The 27,128-nt window shown below is 43.7% G+C and overlaps 1 protein-coding gene across 2 annotated transcripts in view; it reads right to left on the reverse strand.

Annotated features, from left to right (window-relative positions):
* Positions 1-4,252: 4,252 nt before the first annotated feature.
* SIN3B (SIN3 transcription regulator family member B) overlaps positions 4,253-27,128 on the reverse strand; it is a 30,357-nt gene continuing 7,481 nt past the window's right edge. The window contains exons 4-20 of one of the 2 annotated variants that reach the window (XR_007353930.2): positions 25,673-25,936; positions 24,857-25,000; positions 23,556-23,678; positions 19,524-19,613; positions 18,981-19,099; positions 18,162-18,369; positions 16,261-16,377; positions 14,667-14,905; positions 12,614-12,797; positions 11,645-12,239; positions 10,858-11,027; positions 9,876-10,049; positions 8,562-8,654; positions 8,147-8,241; positions 7,409-7,613; positions 6,720-7,035; positions 4,253-5,885 (exon numbers count right to left, since the gene is read on the reverse strand). Coding sequence is in view for 1 of the 2 variants with exons in the window: in XM_048830840.2 (XP_048686797.2) it covers positions 6,805-7,035; positions 7,409-7,613; positions 8,147-8,241; positions 8,562-8,654; positions 9,876-10,049; positions 10,858-11,027; positions 11,645-12,239; positions 12,614-12,797; positions 14,667-14,905; positions 16,261-16,377; positions 18,162-18,369; positions 18,981-19,099; positions 19,524-19,613; positions 23,556-23,678; positions 24,857-25,000; positions 25,673-25,936 (3,051 nt within the window). In the remaining variant the exon portion in view is untranslated. Of the gene's footprint in view, positions 7,036-7,408; positions 7,614-8,146; positions 8,242-8,561; positions 8,655-9,875; positions 10,050-10,857; positions 11,028-11,644; positions 12,240-12,613; positions 12,798-14,666; positions 14,906-16,260; positions 16,378-18,161; positions 18,370-18,980; positions 19,100-19,523; positions 19,614-23,555; positions 23,679-24,856; positions 25,001-25,672; positions 25,937-27,128 lie in introns of both variants that reach the window. The other variant, XM_048830840.2, reaches the window with a different exon arrangement.

Here is a 27,128-nt window from a genome sequence, read left to right on the forward strand (position 1 = left end):
GCCACTCTAATCTGGGGAAAAATTCCTTCCCCACCCCAGACATGGTGATCAGTTAGATCCTGAGACCCACCAGGCAGACACCTGGGAAAGAATTTTCTGTAGTAACTTAGAGCCCTCCCCCCACCTCCTGCAGTGTCCCATCTCTTGCCATTGGGATATTTGCTAATTGCAGTCACAGATGGGCCACTGCCATTGTACGCAACCTTATAATACCACCTTCTCCATAAATGTATCAAGCTCAGTCTTGAAACAAGTTAGGTTTTTTGCCCCCACCACTCCCCTTAGAAGGCTATTCCAGAACTTGACTCCTTAGAAACTTTTGTCTAATGTAAAGCCTAAATTTCTTGGTCATTTATATCCATTTGTTCTTGTCCCAATGTTGGCCCCTAACTGAAATAACTCCTCTCCACCACCCCCGGTGTTTATCCCACTAATGAATTTATAGAGAGCAATCATATCTCCCCTCAGCCTCTGTTTTTTAGGCTAAACAAGCTAGCTCCTTAAGTCTCCTCTCATAAGGCAGGATCTTCATTCCTCTGATCATCCTAGTAGCCCTTCTCTGCACCTGGCTCCAGTTTGAATTGATCTTTCTTAAATATGGGAAGTTTCAGAGTAGTAGCCATGTTAGTCTGTATTCGCAAAAAGAAAAGGAGTACTTGTGGCACCTTAGAGACTAACCAATTTATTTGAGCATAAGCTTTCGTGAGCTACAGCTCACTTCATCGGATGCATTCAGTGGAAAATACAGTGGGGAGATTTATATACACAGAGAACATGAAACAATGGGTGTTATCATACACACTGTAAGGAGAATGATCACTTAAGATGAGCTAATACCAGCAGGAGAGCGGGGGGGGGGGGGGGCTGAAATTGTGGAAAAGCAGCATCACTTGCTCCATAACCTCAGCCATGCAGAACATAATGCCATCCACAGCCTCAGAAACAACTCTGACATCATAATCAAAAAGGCTGACAAAGGAGGTGCTGTCGTCATCATGAATAGGTCGGAATATGAATAAGAGGCTGCTAGGCAGCTCTCCAACACCACTTTCTACAAGCCATTACCCTCTGATCCCACCGAGGGTTACCAAAAGAAACTACACCATTTGCTCAAGAAACTCCCTGAAAAAGCACAAGAACAAATCCGCACAGACACACCCCTGGAACCCCGACCTGGGGTATTCTATCTGCTACCCAAGATCCATAAACCTGGAAATCCTGGATGCCCCATCATCTCAGGCATTGGCACCCTGACAGCAGGATTGTCTGGCTATGTAGACTCCCTCTTCAGGCCCTACGCTACCAGCACTCCCAGCTATCTTTGAGACACCACTGACTTTCTGAGGAAACTACAATCCATCGGTGATCTTCCTGAAAACACCATCCTGGCCACTGTGGATGTAGAAGCCCTCTACACCAACATTCCACACAAAGATGGATTACAAGCCGTCAGAAACAGTATCCCTGAGAATGTCACGGCAAACCTGGTGGCTGAACTTTGTGACTTTGTCCTCACCCATAACTATTTCACATTTGGGGACAATGTATACCTTCAAATCAGTGGCACTGCTATGGGTACCCGCATGGCCCTGCAGTATGCCAACATTTTTATGGCTGACTTAGAACAACGCTTACTCAGCTCTCGTCCCCTAATGCCCCTACTCTACTTGCGCTATATTGAGGACATCTTCATCATCTGGACCCATGGAAAAGAAGCCCTTGAGGAATTCCACCATGATTTCAACAATTTCCATCCCACCATCAATCTCAGCCTGGACCAATCCACACAAGAGATCCACTTCCTGGACACTACGGTGCTAATAAGCGATGCTCACATAAACACCACCCTATACCAGAAACCTACTGACCGCTATTCCTACCTACATGCCTCCAGCTTTCACCCAGATCACACCACACGATCCATTGTCTACAACCAAGCTCTATGATACAACGCATTTGCTCCAACCCCTCAGACAGAGACAAACACCTACAAGATCTCTATCAAGCCTTCTTACAACTACAATACCCACCTGCTGAAGTGAAGAAACAGATTGACAGAGCCAGAAGAGTACCCAGAAGTCACCTACTCCAGGACAGGCCCAACAAAGAAAATAACAGAATGCCACTAGCCATCACCTTCAGCCCCCAACTAAAACCTCTCCAACGCATCATCAAGGATCTACAACCTATCCTGAAGGACGACTCATCACTCTCACAGATCTTGGGAGACAGGCCAGTCCTTGCTTACAGACAGCCCCCCAACCTGAAGCAAATACTCACCAGCAACCACACACCACACAACAGAACCGCTAACCCAGGAACCTATCCTTGCAACAAAGCCCATTGCCAACTGTGCCCACATATCTATTCAGGGGACACCATCACAGGGCCTAATCACATCAGCCACACTATCAGAGGCTTGTTCACCTGCACATCCACCAATGTGAAATATGCCATCATGTGCCAGCAATGCCCCTCTGCCATGTACATTGGTCAAACTGGACAGTCTCTATGTAAAAGAATAAATGGACACAAATCAGATGTCAAGAATTATAACATTCATAAACCAGTCGGAGAACACTTCAGTCTCTCTGGTCACTCGATTACAGACCTAAAAGTCGCAATATTACAACAAAAAGACTTCAAAAACAGACTCCAAGGAGAGACTGCTGAATTGGAATTAATTTGCAAACTGGATACAATTAACTTAGGCTTGAATAGAGACTGGGAGTGGATGGGTCATTACACAAAGTAAAACTATTTCCCCATGTTTATTCCCCCCTCCCCCCACTGTTCAGACATTCTTGTCAACTGCTGGAAATGGCCCACCTTGATTACAAAAGGTTTTCTTCCTCCCCCTCCCCCACTCTCCTACTGGTAATAGCTCATCTTAAGTGACAGGTTTCAGAGTAACAGCCGTGTTAGTCTGTATTCGCAAAAAGAAAAGGAGTACTTGTGGCACCTTAGAGACTAACCAATTTATTTGAGCATGAGCTTTCGTGAGCTACAGCTCACTTCATCGGATCTTAAGTGATCACTCTCCTTACAATGTGTATGATAACACCCATTGTTTCATGTTCTCTGTGTATATAAATCTCCCCACTGTATTTTCCACTGAATGCATCCGATGAAGTTAGCTGTAGCTCACGAAAGCTTATACTCAAATAAATTTGTTAGTCTCTGAGGTGCCACAAGTACTCCTTTTCTTAAATATGGGAGATCAGAATTGCACAGTATTCTAGATGAGGGGTCTCTTTGTACCATCTTATAGAATGGTAATAACACTTGTTTGTCTCTACTGGAAATACCTTGCCTGCTGTATCCTAGGGTTGCATTTGCCTTTTTCACAGTGATGCAGACAGTGGATAAGATGCACATGCAGACAGTGGATAAGATTTTCAAGCTTAGGTGATTTACAGTTAGGCACCTAAATAATCTCTTACACTTAAAGAAGTGGCCTGATTTTTAGATGGGTTGAATGCCCCCAGCTCTCTGTGAAGGGCACATTTTGGCCAGAGTATTGAAAGCCAAATAAATGTCTCCGCTTTTCACTGGCACTTGAAAATGAAACCCAGAAACCATGGCACCATCTAAATCTTTGGGGTAGACCAAGGAAAGTCAAATATTCAAGGCACCAGTCCCTACATACAACAGCTAGTCAGATCCAGAAGAGCAGTGTTTTTATCGATCAGATAAGTAGAACAGTTGGCACTGGTAATGCAGTAGCAGCAAGAGCCTCTAGTCCAGTGGTCTCCAAAGTGGGGTGTGCACACCCCAGGGGTACGCAACACCATCCCTGGGGGTGCGCGGTAGGAGGAGCACCGCCGAAGGAGTGCTGCCGACACGGCGGCAGCCGTGCTCCTGGACCTTTGATTCTTCGGTGGCATGCCGGCGGCAGGTGTTTTTTTTTAAAATTTCCCTAGAGCTGGCCCTGGGGGTGCGTGATCCAAAAAGTTTGGAGACCATTGCTCTAGTCTATCACTCAAAACCAGCCCAAGATGCTAATGGCCACAAGTTTCCTTTTTGAGGACTGCCTATTGGCCCATATGAAGTGAATTGGAAGTCTCAGTGCGGGCGATAGCAAACAGATGTCCAGATCACAAGCTGGCACTGGCTGTCCTACACCTGCCTTTACAGACACCTATACAGCCTATTATCTGGCTGTTCTACAGTTAGAAATGAGTCTTCAGTCTCCAGGGCTGTACACACCAGCTCTAAATTCACTTAAAACAAAGAACTCAGGGAGAGCTGCTGACTTTTAAAATCAATATTTTATTTTACTTGAATGTGCAAATAAATATAAAAAAACTACATTCAAAGAGCTGGCAAAGCAATTACAAGCCCCAAAGCAAAGATCCTTCAAAAAAATGGAAGAACAAACTTTCTTTAATCAATTTCATGCTAGAAGATAGACAGTGTTCAAATGCTGAAATCTCAAATGTTAGCAGGCCGCTCTCAAACACATTGGCACCACCCACTTGTTTCATTCACATCATTTGCTACTATCACATTTGAGACAATAGTGCTGTAAATGATGAAATTCTCACTTAATCCATTCAGATTATAAATTAAGGTTTACAAAATAAGGATGCGTAAAAATACCTGAAGTACACTTAAAAATGTTGGGGAGACTGACCAGGGTCCATGCGTGTATTAGCCTTACGCACCCTGGGAGACTTGGAATCAATTGCATTTTAAGCCACAAGTTGCAAGCTACTTTCTAGTAAACATTTGTCTGTATCACAAAACCATAACAAAATTTGGCACAGTTGGTCATCTCTGCTTGGGCCAGCAGAGTGTTGAACAGGACTGAGGTGTGTTTGTAGAGCTGTGTAGAGGCAAAAGATATGTTGCACTAGTCAGATCTATCCTAACCTTTTACAGAGCTCCATCCCTTACCTAAAACAAGCCAAGGGCTTTGAAAAAACCTTCATATAATTCCTGCCACTGGCATCAGTTGAGCCCTGGACAATAAGGATTTGGGTTCATGGTACAAAGCGCACTGCTGGCAATGGATGTGCATGTAGCCACAAATGCCAAATGGTCAGCCTTGCTGCCTCCCATTCACAGATTATCTTGCAAAAAAGAAACAACTGGTACAGTTTTAGGTCAAATGTGCACAAATGGCCCATTTCTTCTGCTGTCAAGGGAGACAACTGCGAAACCAAATGCAGTACAGTGGGGTAAACATAGCACGACTCCGATAGGCTGCTACTTGGGTCCAGCAGAAATTATAACCATAAAAACCAAACCACAGAAACAAACACATTTGGGGGTCCAATTCCCCCTCCACCCCCACAAATGTCCAGGAGTCCTCGGAGTCAGGGCTGAAAAGAAGCTAGATTTGCCTCATGACACAATGTGTTTTACACAGGATTATGTGATATTCCCAGGCTCCTGCAATACACAAGTGAAGTCAGGATGGGGTTGCAGGGCTGTCTTGACTCTGAACTTTCTGGTTCTTTTGCTAGATTTAAGTCAGAAGATGAATGTAGAGTTTTGTGTGGTTCAGAGCCCGGTGGGTGGGTGGTTTGTTTTTTTTGGCAGAGTTCAGGAAGAGGTACAGAACGTGTCAATGGAATAGCTTGTCTACACTGCTTATGCCTGGACAGAATCCTCCCATGAATACACATTTCTGTGTGTCACTGCAAAAGAGAGCATCTGTACAGACATCAGCAAAAGAGCAGTATCTAGGAAACCCTCCAAGCCAATACAAACATGCTTTAAGAGCTCCATCTACTGATCCACTTTGTAAGTGTTACTATCCCAGCAGTACTAAGATATGTGTCTGCAACACAGAGTCTCCAGAGGCTGTCCATCAGCATGCAAAACACAAACAAAAACCCAGACCTCCTCATGGATTTTATTCCAGCTTCAAGCAGTTCCTGAAATGAGAAGGCAGGATATTGCAGTGTGACACAATTTTATAAAGATCAACAAGGGATCCAATACAGAATTCTCTGCGGAGGCAGAGAATGTGCCTGGGCTCACTTGCTCAGCAATGCAGCCCATGGAGCCATTTCTGATTAGCGCCTGCTCTGAAACTCTTAGCCAATCTAGCTGTTTTAAAATTCGAGGGTCTCATTTCCCTCCCTTGAGGTCTCAAGATTTGGCATTTCCCCACCACAGCAGCAGTAACGCACGTGGCATTCATAGCTTCATTAGTCTGAACAGATAACGCAACTGAGTCCCTGCACCCATGGCAAAGCCACTGCTCTGGGCCCACTGGCCCTGAGGGGTTATATTAAGAAGTTCTGCAGACTGAGGCATGGCATGAAATGCAGAGGGACATGAAACATTAAACACTTCAAAATGATGAGGCAGCTGCCAGGGTCAGCTCTAGCACCCATCGTGCTCTATACTGACTAGAGCATGCAGCCCCCTCAGCCACCCCTGCAAGCAGCCAGGCCAGCTTGCCCTGTTCCTCCAACGCAGCAGCCTTTGGCAGCTCTTCTGGAGCTGAGCACTTGGCACCACCCAAGTAGACAGCCCACCTTGCTCAGCCTTTCCCACTCCGGCTGACTTGTGGTAGGCCTGATGCTAGAAAGCTACTATACAGAGTGGCAATGCTAAGAGCCCTCTTCCAGGAATGGCTTTAGCGCTCTTCACAATGACATGGCCTGGAGGATTACACTGCAAGGAGACAATTCTATGCCATATGGAAAATACATCATAACTCAAAGTAAAATGCTGTTTGGATAAATATCATTAATACATACATTGCATTCCCACCACTATTCTCAGAGTAAAAGTGTTTTGCCGGCAAAGCTCCTGCTTGGCATGGTCACGTGGATGAGTCTCTGCTCATGGTGAGGCCGGACGGCGACTGTACTGGACTCTGTATCTATTCACGGGGACCCCATGGACATTCACTGTCTCACAAGTTGTTTTGCATGGGACCATGTCCTCGTCCTCATCGCCCATTAGCCAGTCTTGAACCAGTTCTGCTGCCTCCACAGTAACATTCTCTTCTAGCCACCTGCTGTGCCACTCATCAAACTGTTGGTGGTGCTTGAGCAGAACCATGGGCTGCACCTGAGATAAGGACAGTAAAGGTCACTGAAAGGCTCATAGGGGAGAAGGTTAAATCTTCAGCTCTCTGGACACTTGAGACATTCATGCTTTAAAACAACCAGAGGAGCACATATCCCTTGTACCTGCTTCTAGAGGCCTCTGCTTCTTACATAGAACTATCCTCCTGTGCAACTTGCATGGTAAAGCTATGGCTAGTAAACTAAGGTATACAGCATTTACCAGTTCTCTGCTATTTCAGCCAGCGTGGAGATGTAACTCCAGGGAGCAGTCTGTAGGAATTCAGCCATGAGACTCCTGTCACTGCAGGTGTCGCAGCTGAAGTTCCCCATCTCTGCCAGTGCCTGAGTTGTTGAGAAAATAACAGGACATGCACCTGCTTAGCTCGGGAGAGAGTCCCCCGCCTGTACATGTAATCCTCAGAGTTCATGATGAACATCATTTTGTGGGTGTTGAGCCTAAACCTGCAGTCCATGTTGCATGCACTCTCCACCCCGATCAGCCTCTTCCAGGAACTCTTCACTTCACTCCGCAGAGCTCTCACTTGCTTGCATTGCCACTTGCGGAATTTTTTAAGGTTCCTAGGACAAAACCAAGTATTATGAAGTAATTTAAAATCCCTGGCTATTCAGCTTCCACCCTCCTAGTCACCAAAGATCAGAGCGTGAAATTCACATTCCTATGCCTGGCTCTTCCCAGGAACTTTGCTTCCAGACCATCCCCCTTACCCCCAAGGTTGGCATACTTTTGTGATGAAGTGCAGAAGGGACTAGGCCTTAAATTCCCCCCGAAAAGAGGGACTGCTTAGAAGACAGTCCCACTCTCTCCTCCTTACTGTACACTTAATATTGTGTGAAAACCTGACTGCTGCCCTAAAAGCCCTTGTGCAGAGCGCCACACACTGGTTATAAACCTGCAACCCAGTGGGTCTGTATTTCCCTGGAACAGTGTGTACAGTATATTGGTTTTGAGGTGCTAGGGATGGAAAGTGCAAAAGAAATAAAATTTTAAGGGACTCTTTCACACAGGACTAGAACCAAAATAATCTCAACACACAGGGCAGCAGCAGAACCAGCTGTCGTGGGCAAGACACCAGGGAAAGGGGAGAGCTCACCTTTGCAGAAAGACCGGTTTCAGTAAGAAGCCATCGTTCTGGTTGTTTGGGACGCCCTCCACCCCAACGTACTGTTCCATGTAGTTAGCCAAGTGCTATACAAGAAAGACCGTTTCCAAGTCATATCTCCCCAGCCAGAATAAACTCAGTTGCCTTAATAGGGTATTTCCAGGCTGCTTTTAAAGCTGCCTGTACCTAACCCAACCACCCTGAGCCAATCTGCGTTTAAATCCACTTCTGTATCAGCAGCCTCTATATCAAGGACACACAGTCCTCCACATGCTCTACCCCAAGTACACTCATTGTCCTGGGAAAGCCTGTCCCACAATTTGGAGTGAAACGGAAGGGAACATTCCTGGCAGCCTCCTTTGTCAGTGGCACAGAGGGGACTCCATAGTCCTTGCAGCTTAATTACCTGAACCTCCATAGGGTCTTCTGTTTGGGTCTCTTCTGTATCTAGTAGCTCGATGGTCATTATCACCTGCCCTTTCCTCTGAAGAAACATTACCTGTAATGAAGTGAGACACAAAGGATGTCACCTGGAGCCTCCAGAGCTCGGCAGGAGCCCAGATCAGTGTGCTGAATTTTCATGGAAATTCCACTGAACACAACAGATTGGAGAAGAGGTGAATATACAACATGGCACCCTGATGCTTGACCACACAGAAACCTAGGCTCAGTTCTTGCTACCACTTTCTCCGTTCCTCTACACTGTGTCCTTGGGGATTTCAATGCCACCTTTATGCAGATGTTCTTTCCAACTCTCAAGCTCTGCCCTGCCCCACTCACCCTGGGTGTTCCCTCCTTCTGTGAAACCTGCTCCTCTTGCCTGCCCCATCACCCTTGGCACAGTAACTCCTCAAACTCAATACATCAAAACAAAGCTCCATCCTTCCTTCCCGTCGTCCTCCTGACCCTTCGCCCTCCAAGACTGCTAGTTGCACCACTCCCCTCCGCACCACCCTGATGTTATATTGGACTTCTCTCGCATTTGCTCATGCCTGTCCAAACTGTTGCCAAATGCTGCCTGTCCTTCCTCTACAAGACTTTCCTCTTAATTCGATCCTTATTGCTAGAACCACTCTCCAAAGCTTTGGTTATCACCTGCACTGGCTACTATAACCACCATCTCCTCCCTCTGCCTCCCCACCAGTCCCCCTGGAACCAACCTCCTGGGCCTTCTGCAAAGATGCCCTAAGACTCCATCCTTCCACATTCAAATCCTTCCTTGAAACTCACTGTCCATAAAGCCTCTGAACTCTAACCCTAGCACTGAAACTCACCACACACTTTTGGACTTGCCTAGGTCTGAGTGCAGCCAGCATTCATGCTGTGCCTAAAGGGCAGAAGCCCTCTCCTTTCAGCTCTCTTTGCCCACTGCCCTGTCAGGAAAGAGCTTTGTCTCTTTATTTGCCTTCAAAGTGCCACATGCCCCTATGGAACTATCTGAAAAGTAATATATTCACTCAAAGGCTTCCTGCATGTCTGAATAAGAGCAAACTCTGATGGGCGCTTGATCACAGCCTCCTTGGCTAGGAGCTACAAAGATAGGATAACTCCCCAGCTGCCTGATCCAAGAGATAAATTAAACTCCCTTGTCCCTAAGTAACAGGATTCATCTAATCTCTTGGGAGCTAGGCTATCAGGAGAGCATCAGACTGTTGCTGTCTGGACCACCCCAGTCTGGTTCCCCTCTGCTTTGGGTAATTCCCCTGAAGCAAGCTCTCACCTTGAAGCAGTTCTCATCTGCCATGCAGCGCTCAGCCTTCCACTGATAGCTGGTCTCCTTGGCTGCCCGGACACACCTGGAGGACAGGTTGCCTCCAGCAGCACCTCGCTTTCTCTCACTTAAGTAGAGCTCTACAACCTTCAGGCAGATATCATCACTCACAAGATGGTGAAGCTGTTATCAAGAGAAAAAGGGGTCAGCAAGTTTCCACCAAGAGTGTGACATACACTGGTGCAACCCACACTGCTCCCTTACATCTGCCCCCCTCCCATTTTGCAATGAATGTAACAGAGGGAGCAAGAGGCAGTCAAGTCTTAAGCACTTGTTTAAACATCTAATTGCTAAACTGGTAACGGAGAGCTTGATAATGTAGTTAGTGTGAATCGTCTAACACAACTCCTAATCCAAGCTTCCAAATGGCTTTGGTGGGGACAGTCAAGTGTCATCAGCAGAGAAATCAATGAGAGGTGTAGTCGTAAGTTAACTGGCCACAGGGATTTCCGTTCACAAACTGCATTTTCTCCTGATTTTACCAATAGTCGTTTCCTTTCACTATTTCCTCAGCCTTTTTCCCATCACCTACTAACGGTTGTGTAAACACCTCAGGAGAAATCTTGGCTTCTTATGTTTGCAGGATACCTTGTAACCCTAATGCAACCTTTGTAATCAAAGAGGGAATACTGAAACGTACAGAAGCTGCAAGTCCACAGGCCTAGATTTTCAAATGCCAATTCCTTTAAACTGCGATACCCAGGGTTTTTAAGCTATGGAGAGACGGGGAGGGAAACAAAGAGTTGAATGCCTGTCTCACCAGGAGATACATTCCAAGTGTCACTCTAAGGTTAAGCTCCTCTTCACCTTTACTCTGACCTTTGCTAACTCTCTCATACACACTGAGAGACCTGTTTATCAATAGGACAAGGAAGGGCTGTCCACCAACTGCACCATGGAAGCACTAAGAGATGATTTGAGAGACGATTACCTGGCGGACAATATTCTGCACCAGCTTGTCCATGGTGAAGCCAATATAGGCGTGGATAGTGAACATCTCCCTCAAAGTGTCCTCATACTGTGTGGGGTCAATATTCCCATCCAGCAAACTTCTCACCATATCCAAGAATGCTGGGTAGTATTCCTCCAACTCCACCTCACCTGGGCAGGAGAAGAAAGCAGTCACTGCACACAAGAGGCAGAGGGTGGCCCCGAGGCAGGGGACAGAAGAGATAACTGTGCTCTAGATCTAGGACATTTGGCAGCAAGAATATTTTTAGACATAAGCAATACACTTCAAGTGTAGCACCAACCACATCCTTCCAGATGCCACTGACAGCATACGGAAGACCCCATGAGAACAGTGTCACTATCTGAAATTGTCATTGGGGCAGTGCCTGATTCAACTCTCATACATGTGTCTGTATTTTAAATGTGAGCAACAAACTCCAAGACTCTTTGTAACAGTATTTTCTCATGTTCTAGAAATACCCATATAGAAGACATAAGGTATATATCGTACAACAGCCAATGGGTTTGTAGAGGTGTAAATGAACAAAGATGTGTCCCTTGGCTTGTAAGTTATCCCCTAACTATCCTGGTTAATACATGCAGGTAACATTAGTTATGAATCCATAATTCTCAGACACTGGAGAGGTCTCAGTTATCTCTATTCCTCATATTCATGCCAGCTGGTCCCAGTCACTACAAGTGGCCTCTGCTTAAGGCACTCAGAACGCAAACAGCAAAATAATTCCCAGACTGCAGAATGCTCTTACTTGGTTGTTTCAATCTCAGTTCCATGGCTGGATCATTGGACTTTTCTTTCCTTCCCTCACAGAGGAGTTTCTCCCTCTCCTTTTCAGTCCGATACTCTAGAAGCTGCTTCTGAGCTTGACGATAAATCTTTAAGAGCCTTGAGCAGAGAGTCTGGTGAAGGCGGAGGAAGAAATACCAATTATTATTGGCAAAGAACAGACTATACACATCGTCCAGAGGTTTGTGAGACTCAGCCACAGCGGCATCACAGAACCCGGCTTTCTCCTCCAGAGGGCTGCTCAGCGGCCCTGGCACCTGTTTCTTTCGTAGCTCAGGAGCATCCAGGGTCTGTCCCTGGTGGTTTTCTCTGTCCTCATCAGTTGACTCTTCAGAAACACTGTGGTCAGGGAGCGGAGAGAAAAACAGCTCTGGTACGAAGTGATGGACTATTTGCCGAATGGTGGCTTGATCTTCCTTCTGGATAGTGGGCTGTCGTTTCACATAGTAGCTAATGAGTGAAGCTGCATCTTCCAGAATCTGTTTATCCTCATAGATGAAGATGAGGTGAGGCTCGTTCGTGGTGGCACTTCTCCCCTCTGAATGCTGCTCCTGATGCTATAATCGAGGGACAAACAAGTAAGATCCTTCTAATCCATTCCTGCGAGCCATTCCCGCCACAACACACACACAAAATCAGCCAAGTGTTGATGGCTAGGCTGGGGGTCAAGTGAGGAAAAGGGATATTTATGGGATTACATATGCTATTTCTCTTACATTTTTATCTACAAGTTATATATATTTTCGAGCATTCTTCTCACCCACTCTTGTCATCTTAAATTATAAGCTTTTCAGGGTAGGGATGGTATCTTCCTCGATGTTTGTACAGCGCTTCCCACAACAGGGACCCAATTCTGATCTGAACTTCTGGGCATTACCGTAATACAGAACAATATAAACAGACATGATCGATTGTTTGCTAACATATACACCTCATCGTAGACGCTCTCAATCTCATTCAGCAAACTCTTGGAGCGCAGGGCTTTGGTGTCATTTTGTTTGAAGTTGACGGCCTGGTGGTCAAGGGACTTTAAGTACGCCTTCTCATACTGCTCCCGCCAGATCTTGTTGAAGCCCTGCTGGGCTTCCCGCCATTCCTCCTCTTTTGCTTTTAACCTGCATAATGCAGAACAGACCATTTGAAAACCATACCACAGAAATTCACACACAACGTTTTAAAAGCAGCCTGCTGAGGCACAGCAAGACTTTCAGTATTCCCAGGGGAAAAGAAAAAAAAAGACAAGACTTTGGTAAATAGTCGTGGCTGTGAATATACAATATTTAAAAAACCTCTTAAGTGACAGAAACTCAGGCAATCCACAGTAGAGATGCCAACACCTTAACTCTGCCCTCCTTTTTCTGGAACAATTTTCTCGGGTCCTAGGAGATCTCCACCTAACCGTCTCTGTCTTACATACAAGGATTCCACGTGACCAGCCAGAAATGCTGGGAAGTGGAAATGGCTCAGAAATGAGGGGCAGAGCTAAATTTTCCTCAGGCACTAAAGAAGCTGTCACAGAGCAGGGTCCAGGAACAGTGGGTGCTGTGTGAAGATGCCATAGATGGCTGTTGTCCCAAGTTGCTGGCTGCCAGAAGCCAGGATTCAGAACAGGAGATTTGGCAGTTGGGGATAAGGAAGTTAAGAGCCTATGCACCAGGGAGAGAACAATTGGAGGGTGGGACTGATTTTCTCTCTTTTTAAAATACATGTTGAATAGATTAATTTTAATTGTAATTTTAAAGGGAAAAACAACATGAGATGCGCACGCCTAGCAAGCAGAGGCTCTTTGGAGAAAAATGGCAAGAAAAACCTCCTGTTAAAAATACAAGTTGAGATTATATGGCACTAGTTACGTAACAGTCAATGGACCTGTAACAGTGCTGCCCCACATGCAGAGATCACCTCTAACAACAACACACCCTTGGAATCCAACATGATTAATTAATGCATTGGTTCTCAGTGAAGATTAATCCATAAAGAGGTTTTTCTGTTCTAACTGGACAAAAACAATTAGAATTTTCAAAAAAAGGCCTGCCCCCCACCCCCACTATTCTAAAGTCTCATTCAAAATGACGTCCAATTAACCTCATATTTTCAAAAAATAAAATCCTCCCTTCCTCTGAGTTGGACTAAGACATTTTAATGCAGAAAGGAACTTTTCTCAGCAAGCCAGTGATGAGCATAACCATAACAATGGAGCCACTCTCATGGCTCCATTACAGAGCAATACAGTGTGCAAATGTGAAGAATTCACCAGGGTGGGGGTGACACAGTTGATTGCCATGCACTAGAAATGATGTATTACAGAACCTGTATTATAGACTGAATTAAAAAAAAACCTTACATGTTAATACCAAAGGTATCTGAAACCTTTTACCCAATTACTTAGCCTTTCAATTAAACTATACGCATTTTTATATCATGCCTCCTACAAAGAGAGAATCTGAAAAAAGTTTAATTTGAAAATGTATTTTTCAATGTTCACATTAATACAAAAAGCCATCTGAGGAGAAAGCCTAGCTGAAACTAAACAATGGCAAAGCCCCACAGAACTAAAGGAATAGCTTGGTTTACTTATAAAATGAATGAAAAACCAATTTAACAATTTTCATGGCAGGAGAAGCAGCGATCTTGTTACAGTTATCCCCATATTACACAATCATCACAAAGTTTGTGGTGGGCTATTTTCTGCTGAAACATACACACTGTTACTGCAAGAGCAACAGTGCATTGTCATAATTTGTATTGTTAAAGCTGTTCTCAGATGGAGCTAAGAGTCGGCTAATATCTTTGTGACCTATTATACTGAAGTGATTTTTTAAAGATATTCCATTAATTGCTCACCTCTGGCCTGGGCTAGAGTCCAAAGAGATGAAAATAGGTAATTAACTTCTGAAACAACAAGCTTTTAAAGACTACATTGGCTAATTAGATAGAAATGATAAGTGAACCCAAGAAAGAGTTTGAAACCCAAGAAAGTTTACCTTTTTAAAACTACGGGGACCGCAGTAACCGGATTTTTTTTAAGACTCTCAATGATTTCTGGTGCTTTATCACCATAGATACGGTAGATGGCTCTGCGCTGGATAACTTCCGATGTTCCTCCCAAGCAATCATCCAATCGGAATTTCTCCTGATCCTCTTGAGACATCCGAGACAGCTTTTTCTGAACACTCTCCAACACGCGTATTGTGGCCAGATTGGTTTCCAAGACAACATCCAACTGTTAAAGTTCACAAACGAAACAACAGCATAAGAAAGGATTCAGCAGCTGGTCTCTGCTCTCTTCTCCTTTGCTCAGATCTGTACTTCTATTTCAATGTCCACTGGCTGGGGATCAGGGGCTTCAGTGAGGATTCTCCAACAGTACTCTCAATTGTAGAATTGACCCCCAGATTTCCCTACGGGCTATTTTGTGCTGCATTTGCCCTTGGCAAAGCAGGATGCTATGATGCAGTTGACATCATATCTGGTTTAGAGAGAGACTGTGCTTAGAAATAAAATCCTCTACACCAAAAGCAACATTTAAAGATACAGCACATGCAAGAGTACCAACAGGCGCACCTCCAAGCCCGGCATGAAAAGGAGGGTATGTAAAGCTCTTGAAACCTTTTCCTCCCCTGATACACACAGTGGCATTATGGTGTTCGTGCCTCCTCCCCCCAGTCTGGAGAAGTACAGAGCAATCACCACTACTGGGGAGAAGTGGTGAAAGGGTTAACTTTGGAGAAAAGCAGCCTTGGGAAAGCAAACCCACACTAAAGCTAAAGTAAAAAGAAGGGGAGGGGCTGACACAGCAAGAAGAGCCTAACTCTAATAAATTGAGCCCTGCTCGGATACAAAATTTATATCTGCGTCTGATCCGTGATCTACAAAATTGATCTGTGGATATCCACTTCTGCAGATATCAAGTGGATATCAACAGATTTACAAGCCTTTAGATATAAAATTTGGATCTGTATCTATCCATGATCCACAAAAATAGTCCATGGATATCCATGGATTTTCAGGGCTTTACTAATAAAGCATTCAGCATCTGGCTATTGACTATAAATAAGGCTCAGATTTTGTCACAGATATTTTTAGTAAAAATCATGGACAGATCACGAGCAATAAACAAAAATTCATGGAAGCCCATGACTTGTCCGTGATTTTACTAAAAATATCTGTGAAAATGGGAAGGGAGGGGGTCCAGCACCCACAGTGGCTGGGGGCTCTGGGATACCCCCACTGCCCTTCATGGCTGGGCTGCAGCGGGGAAGCCCCTTCGCCGCCTGCCACAGGTAGGCCACTACAGGGGGTCCCCTCGCCGCTTGGGGAGCTGGGAAATCTGGGGGCCCCTGCTGCCCTCCAGCTAGGAGCTGCTGGGGGCCCGTTGCCAGCAGTGGCTGAGAACTGTGGGGCTGCCTACTGACAGCTCCAGCCCCAGGGAAGAAAATGTCACAGAGGTCTCTGGAAGTCACGGTTTCTGTGACTTCCATGACATAATCGTAGCCTTAACTCTAAATAATTTCAAGGCTCTTGATCACATGAACAGGAGACCAAATTGCAAAGTTCTAAGTTGAACAGCAGAACTACCTCAAACCGTTCGTCCTCACAGCGATGCAGCTGTTCCTCATAGGGCGTCTTCTTTGAGCTGACAAATGTAGAGTCTTCAGACCAGGATGGAAATGAGACCCAAGTGTCATTTAATACCTACAACAGAGTCAAACACAGCAGTCTACAGTGTCCTATGAAAAAGGACCTGTTCCTGAGGACCTGATAGGACCTCTACAGGGGAAAATATAAAGTAGTATATTAACATTGTTTCTATCAGCAGGCAGCCAGCTAGGTATTTTTGCCAATGATCTGTGCCAGAATTTTAAAACGTCAGCGTTGACCATTTCTCAGACATTGTGCATGTGAATAGTTGCACCCAGACATTGTTCAAAAGGTGTCTAAGGTGTCCTTTGCTGCTGTTTCATAAGGAGGAAGAGATGTTTGTCTATAATAGTCAGCTACTGGTGATAATGGAGACAAACATGCCAGTGCCAAGGAGGGTTGCTCTATTAAACCCAACTCCCACTTTCTGCCAGGACGCTCTGACTCAGAATACTCCTTTATAACAAAGGGCAGCAAGTGCTTCACAAACCTACAGGTTTCACTTTCCCTATCACTAGGGCCCTACCACATTCATGGTCCATTTTGGTCAATTTCATGGTCACAGGATTTTAAAAGTTGTAAATTTCATGATTTCAGCTATTTAAATCTGAAATTTCACAGTATTGTAATTGTAGGGGTCCTGACCCAAAAAGGAGTGTGTAGGGGGGTAGGGAGGGTTGTGGTACTGCTACCCTTACTTCTGGCAGCGGTGCTGCCTTCAGAGCCAGGCAGCTGGAGAGCGGCAGCTGCCGGCTGGGAGCCCAGCTCTGAAGGCAGAGCCATCGCCAGCAGCAGCGCCGAAGTAAGGGTGGCCTGGTCTGGTGTTGCTACCCTTACTTCTGCGCTGCTGCCTGCAGAGCTGGGCCCACCGTCAGCAGCTGCCCAGTTCTGACGGCAGCAGTGCAGAAACGAAGGTGGCTCGGTGGGGTATTGCCGCTTTATTTCTGCGCTGCTGCTGGCGGGGTGCTGCCTTCAAACCTGGGCACCTGGCCAGCACCCGCCGCTCTCTGGCCACCCAGCTCTGAAGGCAGCGTAGAAGTAAGGATAGCAATACCATGACCCCCACCTGAAATAACCTTGTGACCCCCATGCAACTCCCTTTTGGGTCAGGACCCCCAATTTGAGAAACACTGGTCTACCCCATGAAATCCGTATAGTATCAGGTAAAAGCACACAATACCAGAGTTCACGGTCTGTGACGCGTTTTTAATGGCCATGAATTTGGTAGGGCCCCACCGATCACTGAACACAGCCAACTTTGAATGACCCCATACTAGAATTGCAACCTGCTTACAAAGGATTTTTTTTTAGGCTTTGACTCAAAATTTGCTTTTTGATGACTCACTGGCCTACTATGCTACAAAGTCTGTGTACATGCCTGATGCTGAAAAACTCATTTTATACTGTGAAATAAAACTTCTCCCCCATTCCTGCTGCCCCTTCTACCTATCACCAAGGACAAGGTATGGGTCCACGCACAAAGTTGTACCAGTTTAATGAAAGGTGTGATTTTATACTGATTCAGTTAAAAAAGAGCAACTTTATGTGTGGCATTCTTATCTCCATATAAACCTGATTTATATCAGTTTAGTTCAGATTAGCAAATTTACAGGTGCAACCTAAACGGACAGAAGCAGTCTTTAACCAGTATAAGAGCCTACATACAAAAGCTGCACCAGTTTAAACAAAGTGATTTAAGTTAAATTGGTGCAGTGTTCATGTTTCAGAGAAACCCTAAATCATCATAAGAAATCAGTATGTGGAGGGTCCTGACTAGCCTGCTTTGGAAAAGGCTATCATTGCAGACTGGGGATTCAATGGTATTAAGCTTGGAGTACCTCCTTGCAAATGGCTGTTCTTCCGCTGCATTTTGGCTGCTGATAGGTTTTTGGAAGAGCCCGGTAACTCGACCCTATGCGTTTGCAGGAAGCATAATCAATTTCCCGACTCATTCCATCCCCAGATCGGTCACTCAGCGGAGAAGCAAATGAAAGCTCTTTCACTCCAAGGAAGGATTTGAACTGTGCAAAGAGTTCTGGGAATTTCCTTAAAAAATGAACAAACATACGTAAGTAATTATATTTCACATCATCACATTCTGTCTGTTTTGTCCATTAAGTATTAATTACTTTGGTTCTTCACTATCTCTTATATTTCATGCAGACCATGGTCAAAACTAAACTGAAAACTAGGACTTTCCTGACATAGCCCTAAGAACTCCCTCCACCATAATGTTATATGCTTCAATCAATCATTCTGCTTAAGGCTCTTTTCAACCATCCTCTTGGTGGAGGGCTAGCGAGAACTCCCTTCAGAGTCCCATCAATACCACTCCTTAACCTGCTGAAGGAGTCTTTGTTCGTTGCCATGAGAGCCCTCCAAGAGAAGTGAGAGTGTAACAGCTCAATTGGCCTCCATCAGATACTACTTCCGCTATTTGGCTGTTTTACAGAATTGTTCTAAGACTTTACGGACTAAAAGTTGTGTCAGATTTTATTTCTCCTCTATCTGAATGATTGCTAAAATTTTGGCATTGCTAACCCAGAAGAAACCTTTGACTTCATAAGGTTTTAATGTTGAAGCATGAGAGAAAAAGTGATATAGCAAATGTTTAAAAACTACACCCTACATGTCACTGGAAAGACAAGTTCACTTACCCTAAAAATGGGGTGACTAGCTGGAGAAGCTCTGAGCCTGACACTAGCTCCTGATTGAAGAGTGCGATACAGCGGAGGAAGTTCTCATACACTTCCTGACTCTTCAGTACCCTGCGCACCTGGCAGAGGGAGGGCAAATAAAAACTGTCATATCATTTGTATACTAGCTTCATTTTTATGTTGATATCTTAAAGGGTCTAAGCCTTTTTGCACAGAGCCAATAAATGCATACACTCATCGGAGCCTCAGAAACAGCATGCATACAGAAATGCCCTGTTACAAACAGTAATTTAGTAACAGGATTTACGCTACGAGGTCCACAATTGCTGAGAAGCAGAGAAATCAAATGCTTGAAAGAAAAACACACACAAGAAGATACTAGTATGCGTTTCCCTCAGGGTCCTCCAAAACTCCTCCATTTGTTAGGAAACTGTTAATTAACGGACTCTACTATACCCTAGAGGGAGTCATAGAATACCAGTCAATTGCTACCTAGCCTATTGAAAGCAAGACCATGCAACAGGATGGGGCCAGATCACTGACCTTATCGAAGAAAGAAAACTCCTGCAACGTTCCATATTTTCCCACTGTCGCAACTGACAGATCTTTGGTACCTCGCAGTTTCATTTTCTTCTGTTGAAAAGGTTCGATACTTTTACTTCAATGGTTTTGATTCAAATACCAGCAATTTACATTTTACTACCCCTTGCTCTGAGCCTTTATTCCCCAAAATGACAAACTAGCTTTGCCACATCAAACCTTCCATGGAGGTCTGTATCAATGACCCCCAGCAAAAACAAAACAGGTTCGCATGACAGGTAAATGATAGGGTATAATCCTGCAGGAAACAGCAATTTATTCAAGGGGAGAGGCCCAATTCTGCCCTTCTATCAAGTCCTCATTTTCCTGATACTTAGCACTTATATATAACTTTATGTTGTATCAAGGGACAATGCACTTGTCCAAACAGTTTTCAACTTCCCTTTGTTAAGTGTCTTCAACACCATTTCCCTTCCTCCCCCGCTCCCCATTTTCTATTTAAAAAATAAGAGTTATTTTATTTTCCCTTCGTGTTTGGCACTAGTCCTTTAAGAGGAAAGAGGACAGTGCACCTGTGACTTGTCAACTGACTCTTAATGGGATTTTACGAGAGAGCACATGCGCCGTATCAATGGGGGGGGAATGCCTGAGGACAGACAGAGAGAAGGCAGTTGAGAGCTGCCTGGGAGTCAGGAGACTGAAGGTGGTGTCTGGGCAAAGTTGCATAAAGAAAGAATTTCTCTACAGACTCTCCATAGCAAGAGGGTGAAACTGTCAGGAAACTAGTGGAGAAACGAGCCTGATGATGTTCCTGCACCAGAGAGTGATGGGCACAGAAGGGTGGAGAGAGCTGAAGGTTGAGTGCAGCGGAGGGAGATGCCTGCTGGCTCTCTGGGGTCGGGAGTTAAAGCCAGAGAAGGCTGAGGCATGGTGATGTGCTGGAACTGTACTGGTGAGGTGAGTGTGGTGAGAGATTCTAAGGATAAGAACATAAGAACGGCCATACTGGGTCAGACCAATGGTCCATCTAGCCCAGTATCCTGTCTTCCAACAGTGGCCAATGCTAGATGCTTCAGAGGGAGCGAACAGGGCAATTACTGAATGATCCATCCCCTTATGTTCAGTCGCAGCATCTGGCAGTCAGAGGTTTGGGGGCACCCAAAGCATGGGGTTGTATCCCTAATCATCTTGGCTAATAGCCATTGATGGACCTATCCTCCATGAACTGATCTAATTCTTTTTTGAATCAAGTTATACTTCTGGCTTTCACATCCCCTGGCAATGAGTTCCACAGGGCAATGAGCTTGACTGTGCGTTGTGTGAAGTACTTCCTTTTCTTTTAAACTTGCTACCTATTAATTTCATTGTGTGACCCCCTAGTTTTTGTATTGCATGAAGGGGTAAATAACACTTCCCTATTCATTTTCTTCACACCAGTCATGATTTTATAGACCTCTATCCCATCCCCCACTAAGTTGTCTCTCTTCTAAATTGAACAGTCACAGACTTTTTAATCTAGCCTTGTATGGAAGTTGTTCCACACCCCTTACCATTTTTGCTGCCCCTCTCTGTACCTTTTCCAATTTCAGTACATCTTTTTTGAGATGGGGCAACCAGAACTGCATATAGTGTTCAAAATGTGGGCATACCATAGATTTATATAGTGGCATTATGGCATTTCCTATCTTACTATCTATCCCCTTCCTAATGGTTCCTAGCATTATATTAGCTTTTAACCGCCACTGTACACCGCGTGATGTTTTCAGAGAACTATCCACAAATGACTCCCAAGATCTCATTCTTGAGTGGTAAAGGTAATCTAGAACCCATCATTTTGTATGTATAGTTAAGATTATTTTTCCCTAGGTGCGCTACTTTGTGCTTATCAGCACTAAATTTCATCAGCCATTTTGTTGTCCAGTTACTCAGTTTTATATGATCCCCCTCTAACTCTCTGCAGTCAGCTTTGGACTTAACTATCTTGAGTAATTTTGTACCATCTGCAAACTTTGTCAACTCACTGTTCACCTCTTTTTCCAGATCATTTAGTAATGTGTTGAACAACACTGGTCACAGTAAAGATCCTTTGGGAACCCCGCTATCTAACGCTCTCCATTATGAAAACTCACCATTTATTCTGATCCTTTGTTTCTTATCTTTTAACCAATTATTGATCCATGAGAGGACCTTCCCTCTTATCCCATGACAATTTACTCTGCTTTAAAGCCTTTGGCGAGGGACCTGGTCAAAGGCTTTCTAAAAGTCTAAGTACATTATATCAACTGAATTACCCTCGTCCACATGCTTGTTGACCCCCTCAAAGAATTCTAATAGATTGGTGAGGCATGATTTCCCTTTACAAAACCCATGTTGACTCTTCCTCACCATATTGTCTTTACCTGTGTGTGAGAATTCTGTTCTTTACTATCATTTCACCCAATCTGCTGGTAACTGAAGTTAGGCTTACGAGGCTTTAATTACCTGGATTGTATCTGGAATTTTTTTTAAAAAAATCAGTGTAACATGAGCTAGCCTCCAGTCATCTGGTCCAGAGGCTGATTTAAGCAATAGAGTACATACCACAGTTAGTAGTTCTGCAATTTCATATTTGAGTTCCTTCAGAACTCTTCAGTGAATACCATCTGGTCCTGGTGACTTATTACTGTTTAATCTAGCAATTTGTTCCACAACCTCCTCTACTGACACCTCAGTCTGGGACAGTTCCTCAAGCTTTGTCACCTAAAAAGAAAGGCTTAAGTGTGGGAATCTCCCTCACATCCTCTGCAGTGAACACTGGTACAAATAATTCATTTAGTGTCTCCGCAATGGCCTTGTCTTCCTTGAGTGCTCCTTTAGCACCTTAATTGTCCAGTGGCTCCACTGATTGGCAGGCTTCCTGTTTCTGATTTACTTTAAAAAAAAACTGCTGTCAGTTTTTGTATCTTTTGCTAGTTGCTCTTCAAATTCTTTTTTGGTCTGCCTAATTATACTTTTACCCTTGACTTTACAGAGTTTAACACCCTTCCATTTTCCTAACTAGGTTTTGACTCCCAGTTTTTAAAGAATGCCTTTTTGCCTCTATCCGCTTCTTTTACTCAGTTGTTTACCACCCATGGTGGCAGTTTTTGATCCCTTTTTTTTTTTTTTTTTAAATGGGCTATGCATTAGGTTTGAGTCTTTATTATGCTGGTTTAAAATAACTTCCATGCAGTTTGCAGGCATTTCACTCTTCTGGCTGTTTCTTTTAATTTCCATTTAACTAGCTTCCTCATGTTTATGTAGTTCCCTTATTTGAAGTTAAATGCTGCCATGGTGAGTTTCTTTGGCATTTTATCCCCCTACAAGGATGTAAAATTTCATTACATTGTGGTCACTATTACTGAGTGGCTCAGATATATTCACCTCTTGAACCAGATCCTGCATTCCATATAGGATTAACTGAAAAATTGCCTCACCTCTTGCGGGTTCCAGGACTGGCTGCTCCAGGAAGCAGTCATTTAATGTGTCTCAAAATTTTATTTCTGTATCCCCTTCCAAGGTGACAGATACCCAGTCAATATGAGGACAGTTAAAATAGTCCATTATTATTGTATCTTCTGCCTTTGTAAGCCTCTCTAATCCCTCTGGGCACTTCATAGTCACCATCACCATCCTGGTCAGGTGGCTGGTAATATATTCCTACTCTTATAATGCAAGCATGAAATTTCTATCCAGAGAGATTCTTTTGGTCTACTTAATGTACTGTCCGGACTATGGCTGTCGGACTTTTGTTATGATTTATGTATACAGGACTTTTGTAATTAACCCTGAAAGGGCTAAATATACTTAAGGACTATTTCTGGGGACTCTGACAGGAAAACTGAGGCATCCATGCATATCATACCATGGCCTGGCACTGGAGAGCACCCAGGTGAGGCTGCCCTATGACATGCACTTAGTAGAATTTGAAAGTTGAGAGCAATTATCTCATACAACACAGGTTACAGCAATGCCTAAGTATGAAAATAGTACACATTTCTGTTTGCAGCAAGATACCTTTGCTGGGCTGGGAACAGGACGCAGCAGTAGTGGTCTGGATCGCTTTTTACTATGTTCCAGATTTTTTTCATGATCTGTTTTCTGGACCCTGTTTATTTCACATGGCCCATTTCCTGTGAACTAAATTAAAGACAATGCTTTCAGTTTGCCCTTATTAGTTCCACAGAAAGAGAACCCCATTTACAAGAACAGAATAGAGGACATGAGATTTAGTTAACTATAAAAAAGAAATAGTGAGAGCATAATTCAAACACTGATAGTCAGTTTCTCTATAACAATATTTTTCAGTGATGTAGCACCACTACACATCACATACAAGTGCACCCCATTGGAATAGCAAGAATTAACCCTTTTTAAAAAAAAAATTAATACTAAATGTTAGTTCTTTAGTAAGACATTAAACTATATTCAGTTGTCTCAGCTATACATACAGCTACAAGGCTAGTTTGAAAATCTTGAGAAGGACCCAGTGGTAGCATCTTAACAGCACCCTACAGTGAAACAGTCATCAGAAGGATCAAGATTTGTGCTAGAGCTGTTCCGAGGGCCAAATCTTTCGCCACATCTCTGGAATTTCAAAGGTTTTTTTTATCCCTAAAGTTTTTTCATTCAGTATTAAGGATTTAGTAGAGTAGAAATTCCAAGAGCAGGAAACGAGGACAACATTCATTTGACTTTCTCAGCCATAGGGGAGATGCTGCAAGAGCAGTCAGATGACACAGAAAGTCACAGGGAAAAGTTGCAGCCCACCAAATAATGGTTTTAACCACATGGATCTCTGTGGACCACCAAAATAATCCCCGCCAGTTTAGACATGGCTTATTTGGCATCCAAAGGTAGCTTGTTTTCACCCAGTACTCTATCACAAGGTACCCCTCAGAGGGGCTCTACTCTCCCCAAGGCAGAAGGCTCAGAGCATACTTTTTTTTTTGGGGGGGGGGGGGGGGGGGGAGATCTTTTAGCTATTGCCAATAGTGCCACAGAGCAGCAACTTCTAAGAATTTACACATTGCTGCTTACTATCTGTTCCATCTCAGGAGACTGGTTATCTCTACTGTGCTTTGTTCAACTGCTCTGAGAGAAAGGTACACAGACGCTCCACCCAAACAACGCTTCTCTCAGTCTTTTCACCCTGATGCATTCTCTCCCAGCCCAGCTCTCAGTCCTGCAGGAGCAAATGTCTGAATAAATACCCTAAAGAATAAAGTTATTATGCAGATTATCCAAGTAGAACATAAACACAGAGCAGACTGTCACAGTGTTCTATCTATTTTGCCTTATACTACCAAAACACATACCAAAGATCTTTTAGCCTCAGGGAGAAACTGTCCAAACTCAGAGAGTAGATCCTCCTGTCCCCTGAAGAGATTTGCTACTTCAGTAAACACTTCTTCCTCTGACATGCCTCGAAAGGGTCGGCCTTTAGTGTTCAGCTGTTCTTTCTGCCAATTTACAGAGAAACATTAAACAAACTGTTACAGTAGTGTACTTCAGTTAGCAAGGAAATTGGAACAGACAACCCACTGTATTCAAGAGTCAAATACAGGAAAAAGCTTTAGATAATTATCAGCTGGCCTAGCGTTCTTGTAGCAGCACAATGTGCTACCACTTGTAGGGTATCCAAGTTTGGCATCCTAGACCACAGGGCTCAGCAGTCAATTATCAAACTGTTGTCCTTCCATGGGCAGGCAGATCTAATCACTGCACCCAGTTAGCAGATATAAAGCATTTAAAAATAGAACATTAGTAATGGTAAAAGAAAATCACCTAACTTAAAACAAAAAATGATTTCCATACAGCTTCAATCAGTCAGTCAGTCAGTCATCTCTCAACTCTGCCGTTTTTCAAACCAAAGCTGGTAGCACGACCACATTACTGAGATGACAAGCATTTGACAGACCCTAAGCATTCCCGCAAGAACACAGGTCTAGCTATGCTGGGGCAAAGCCTATGCTTATGAGTTTCTCAGTGCCACATTTGTCTGAGAGAAGCTGAAGTTGGGGAAGCTTTATAAATCACAATAAAACAGTACTGTACAAACAAATTTCATTTAACATTGCAGGTTCAAACAGCCACAATACTGACCCATAATATCTTATTTGCCAGAACTCTACCTGGTAAGTGTGAAGAATTTCTAAGAATGATCTGTAGATTTCAGGATGGTCAAGAAAACGGGTTTTGATCTTATTCACGTAACTTATTGCATTATTGAACTCTACAGAATCAGATTCCAAGGAGATTTGAGATTTATCTTCTTTGTATGGAAGTTGCTGCCGGAACTCCTCAGAGCAGTCACTGTGGTTGTGAGAATTCTCCTGACAATAATGTAACAATAACCCACCACCTGGGTGAGCACTTGGAACAGGCTCTGATGACACCTAGTGATAGAAGTAATGCAAGCTGATGACTCAAATAAAAATAGATATACAACATGTTCATTAAAATTATCATGCATATTTACAAACTGTTCAGTTAGGGAAAGATTAATTGCACAGTAAAAGATTTAAGTGACCCATGGATTTCTTGACCTCTGTTACTAAGACCATCAATTAAAAAAACATTAGTCACAGTGCTAAACTCTCACTCCTCTTTCCATTTCAGTCCAACATTGCTTGTAAAGAACTCTTCCCATCATACCTATTTGAGAACAGAGCTTCAGACAGAGGTTTACAGTACTTGAAAGTTTGGAACGTAATTATTCAAAGGATTTTCACATCTGATACACCCCACTGTATGAACATTACTGAGACTTCATTTTTGAAGCTTCAGCTTTGATCATTTATAACAAAGGCCAACATTAACCAGCTAAACTTCATGATTCTTGTTTTATTTACAGACACTTATGTTGGAAGGGAAAATAGGTTTGGATTGCACTCTGCTAGCCTTTATCAGGGTGACTAGTAGATATTCCCAACACTTACTTAATTCTCCAGATTATAGCTCCACACTTTTGGACACTTACAGAGTAAAAAAAAATTGTTGTATATACTTGACTGTGTTTACAAAGACTCATACACTGTTATACCAAAACTGAACTACATTTTGGCTATTGACTTATTTGGTGTATGAAGTACCAGTATGTTGAACACACATTCTTTACAGAAAAATAATTACAGTGACATAATAAAAAAGAAGTGTTTAAATATGGTATGTAGCAAGAAATATAGCTACATTTCCTTATTGTAACAGCCCCTATAAAATAACTCAAAATGAGCCTCAATACCGAGAACATCTCCTTCACACCCAAGAGCTGTCCTGTCACACCAGTCAAAGGCTTTCTAAATCCCTCCTTTCACTAATAGATAAAGGTAAGTTCTGACAGCTCCTAGTAGTGCAGCTATACCATGACGTTGCACAGCAGTCAGTCTGATGTACGTTACTGTGTGTCCAAATTTTCAGGAAATGTTTTAAAAGAGGCCAATGACCAACCAATGACAGTTGAACTTCTTGCTTGCAGTTTACAGATGTCAATCAGTGGACAGTAATTTAACAGCTCCAAGCAGTCAAGCTCATTGGAATCTGTATTCATAGAATCTGGTCAACTGTAGTCCCATGCAGACTCTATGCCAC

Source organism: Caretta caretta, chromosome 25 (assembly GCF_965140235.1).
Source record: "Caretta caretta isolate rCarCar2 chromosome 25, rCarCar1.hap1, whole genome shotgun sequence".
NCBI lineage: Eukaryota > Metazoa > Chordata > Testudines > Cheloniidae > Caretta > Caretta caretta.